General features: G+C 27.8%; 1 protein-coding gene across 1 annotated transcript; it reads left to right on the top strand.

Annotated features, from left to right (window-relative positions):
- The first annotated feature begins 354 nt into the window (after positions 1-354).
- LOC108563374 (cuticle protein 19-like) lies at positions 355-812 on the top strand. The gene is made up of 3 exons (XM_017922030.1): positions 355-366; positions 428-541; positions 594-812. Exons 1-3 carry the CDS (start codon positions 355-357, stop codon positions 810-812), a joined length of 345 nt encoding a protein of 114 aa, XP_017777519.1.
- Positions 813-4575: the final 3763 nt, after the last annotated feature.

Genomic DNA, 4575 nt, shown 5'->3' with positions numbered 1-4575 from the left:
TATACCAATAAATTATCGTAATTTGAAAGTGAGCAAAAATTTCAATTTAAACCAATAGATTCGTAATACTAATTCTCTTAAAAACTCGTTACATTATGTAAGAAGAATGTTTGCTTGTGCGACGTTATTCCAGTTTCAAGTTCACGGTTAGAAAATATAACGAAATTGTTATGAGAATGCGTAAAAGTGTGCCGATTAATTTATGTTGGGTCCGCGATGTGTTAAGTAATAATATTGCTACAAGGAAATTATAACATTTTTGGTTCAAGTTTTTATTCTGAGAGGTGGAATGTGGTATAGAAAAGGATGTAAGACTATTAATGTTATTATCCAATCATCATTTCATCAAGCAATATGTTCACTAAAGTGAATATAGTAAAAGTTCAATACAAGACGTATTTATACGAAATATTATTATTATTTGCAGATATTCACCATTTCCGCTCTTGTAGCTTATGCTCAAGCTGGAGTTTATGATCTTGGAGATTATAAACCTACATCTTACTCTAGCGTTGCTCCAGTCGCTCATTATGGCGCAAAGGTAGCTTCTTACCAATATGCTGTAGCTCCACTTTCTCACTACGCTCTTTCAGTTGCCGCTTACCACCACCCCCGGCTATTATCAAGACCGTCGCTCCAGTAGCTCAATACGCTACCCAATCGTCAAGGCTGTCCACAAAGAAGTATACCCATATACCCACCCACAATACTCTTACCAATACGGAGTACAAAATGTTCACACCGGAGACGTCAAGAACCAACACAAAGAATGCGACGGTGATGTTGTAAAAGGATACTCTAACTTAGTCTAACCTGACAGTGTCACCATCCACTACTCTGCTGACTCCCACAACAGATTCAACGCCGAAGTTGAATACAAGGAGAACCAATTGTGCAGAAAACTGTTGTAGCCAATGCTTTCATCCCAACTAAAACTGTTGTTGCCGCTCCGGTATACAATGCCTACCATCATTAAATAAAATAAATATTTGTATATAGTAATTAGAAATAAAGTTATAAAATCCTATAAAAAATATTTATATTAATATTTTTGTATCCCATTTATTTATTTTTCACATCTATTTAAAATGTATTCCATTTTTGCATAACCGTATATTTAATGCAGTTATTGATATATATGTTATTGTTATTGATTAAATGTGATCAATTGCACAGTTTCGAAAGAAGAGCAGTAAATAATGACGATGAACGGGATATTTTATTTGGGATTATTTAACATTATCACATCATTAAAACAAACAATAAATATGTTTTTTGTAAAAACATACAAAAGGCTTTTGAACGCAGTTTTTTCGGTCTAAATTAAACATTTTATAAATGTCATGACGGTTAAGTGACAAACTGAATTTGACATCTAACATCTTAAATTTTACATATTTTAATTTAATAAACTGTTGGATGTTTTCGTTGGGAACTACTGAATTGCACTATTCTTATATAAATAAAAAATAAAAAAAAATAGTTAATGATACGTGGTTAAAATAAAATCTACTTATGGCTTACTCAACTCAAATTAACATCAAACATAAATTTATGGATAACCTCAATAATCAATATTATTATTAAGGATAGTTATCAAATTTAAATGAAAAAAAGTTTCTCCTCTTTTACGAAACTACCACTATTTTTTGCCAAAATTTATTGGTAACTTCGGTAATTATGGGCTGGTAAAAGCGGTTAAACGTTTTCCGGTTTACACTTTGCCTGATTGGGAACAGAAATTATGTTCGGAAACAGTAGTAAATAAATTAAAACATATGTTATTTTACATAGTACACGAAAATGTTAAAATATTGGAACAAATATTAAAAAAATAAACTATACTGTAGACATAGATACAAAGAGTTATTTTAATAATTCTATTTTACATAGTTTCGATTGTTAATTGAATATGTTTGTTAATTGGTATATTTAAAACGTTTTGTCCATTGTGTAAAGTCGCATTTGCTTGTAAGTTGTATTCACAGAAATCTTTTACATATATATTACAACCAAAGTTACGTATTCCTGATTCATAACAACCTATCAAAAATAATATTCAATGTTAGTTTAAATTTATTAAAACGAGTCAATATGTAACATAATATTTTCAGCAATTCGGAAGCAAGCATAAACAATTTTTTTTTCAATTTTCAGATCATTACAAATCAAAATATATATCTTCAAATAGCTCTGAATTTTAGTCGGTAATTTAAAATCTAAAATAAAATTATTATCTTTGATTGTAACTGTAATTATCTTTAAAATGTATATATTGTTAATTTTCGCTATATTACCTATTTTTTAAATTATCGGTTTGACTATCAAACGTTATTTTTTGCTGAATGAGTATTTCCTGGTCATCGTCTTTCTCGTTCTTTTTCTAATACCTAATATTACCATATACTCAGCAGTTTCTAAATGATAAGTAAATTATTTTTCTAAATTTTTTATTTAAAAATATTATTAATAATTAAAAAAATGAAATACGCAAATCTGGTTGAATGCTGGCATTATAACATAAAATAAATAATATAAACTAAATTCACGTAATTCAAATAACGAGTTTTCTTCATTTTGAACATTATAAAAAACTAACCATAATTTAATTGCAATAGTTTTCAATATAATAATCATATTTTAGAAAAATGTTTTTCATTGCTTTTGAACATTTATAGTACATAAATGGAGCATATATCAGTTTAGATATTAAAAATAGTCAATCAATCCTAAACTCATACAAATTATCTTTGTGAATTCTCCACAATAATCTTCAGATAAACCATTTACTTTGTCTTTTTGTTGAGGTTCGCTATTTTTAATGACATCTACCTTCAAATCGATTTTCAAACTGCACTGTTCCTCTTTGTTTTGATGGTTGTACATTTGTGTTTCCTTCGTTTCTACATGTTTTCCATAGTTTTCCTCCAAACTATCAGATAATGTTATTTCCGTGGAATCTTTGTAATTGTCTTCATCTTTGCTTGCACATATATATATCTCTTCTGGTTGTAGTCCGCTATTTTCCATCACATCTATATTTAAGTCGAATTTTTAACTGTTGGGTTGGTCTTCCAGTGAATTTACTTCTCGGTTATTCAATGCATACATTTGTTTCTGCTTCATATCCATCACTTCTTTGTAGTTTGCTCTTGTAATCAATCCCAATCTTTCATATAGCCTTCTTTTCGTGGAATCTATGGAATATCCTTCAGAGGTATCAACTTTGTGTTCTTCTTTAACATCCTCTTGAGGTTTAATATTTTTCGTCACGTCTATTTTCAAATCAATTTTTAAACTTTTAGATTCTTCTTTCATTAAATGAACTTTTTCATTATTAACTGTAAGTTCCACTTGATTTTTCTTTTTTTTTTCGAATATTTGAAAATAATAGTCGATCTTAAATATGAGTAGTAGTGAATAACGTTTTCTTTACATTTTAGTTAATTGAAATATAATATTTTTCAGACCATAAGACGCATTGATAAACCGCATCAGAAAGTTTTGGAAGATTTTTAGAAAAATATATTTAATACTTCGAACCAATTTTAATTGGATTTTGGATAAGTAATCCAAAATAAAATATACTGTTTATTTTTATAACTTTGTTTCTTCTAAAACAATTACTACCCGGAAGTTGGTAGCATCCTGCCAATTCCCAATATACGACAACATCCGAAAAGTTTGCGCTTCGCTCTTGAATACTGAAAATTCTGCTTTAAATTCTGTGTTTACAGTAGAATTTTGCGCAGACATTTATCAATCATAACTTTATCGATATCATTAATAAGTCATTAATAAGTAATGTACAATTAGCCACACCTAAAGTTTCTAGTGCTAATTAGGTTTTGTTTACCGGTTTCCTGTTTGCAGTTTGGACAACAGAAATGATGTTGGGAAACAGTAGTAAACTATTTAAAACAGAGATTATATAGTATAGATTGTAAGCATTTTATATAATAATATTTAAAAGTGAAGTCAAAGAAAATTGTTCATTTATTACCAGACAATAAATAAAATTGTTAGTTAAAATATTAAAACAAGTATATTTTTTATTCTAATAAAAGAATTAAATTTATTTTATTATGTAAGTTATTTCAATGATTCTATTTTACGTAGATTCAATTGTTAATTGAATATTTTTGTTAATTTATTAAAACCAGTCAGTATTTAAGCAAGTCGGAAGTAAGCACCAACAATTTTTTTTTCAATATTCAGATCATTACAATTCAAAATATTCGGTACTCTAAAATCTAAAATATTTGTTTTTTATTGATTATAGTTGTAGTTATCAACACTACTTTCGGAGGGCAAATGTATTCTACGATGTCTGTTATTTGTCACTGAATCTATATTTCCTTTCTTTGTAAAACGTGAATCATGGCCTTTGTCTTTCTTTTTTTTAATAACTAATATTTTCTCCCTCTTTGACCTATTCTCATCAGTTTCTAAATGATAAGTAAATTATTTTTCTAGATTTTTTTATTTAAAAATATTATTAATAATTACTACTACTAAATACGCAAATCTGATTAAATGCTGGCATTATAACATAAAATAAACAATATAAACTAA

The sequence above is a fragment of the Nicrophorus vespilloides genome, unplaced genomic scaffold (genome assembly GCF_001412225.1).
Source record: "Nicrophorus vespilloides isolate i.1.1-1 unplaced genomic scaffold, Nicve_v1.0, whole genome shotgun sequence".
Taxonomy (NCBI): domain Eukaryota; kingdom Metazoa; phylum Arthropoda; class Insecta; order Coleoptera; family Silphidae; genus Nicrophorus; species Nicrophorus vespilloides.
Note: the sequence above shows the minus strand (reverse complement) of the source record. Positions and strands in the feature narration are given on the sequence as shown.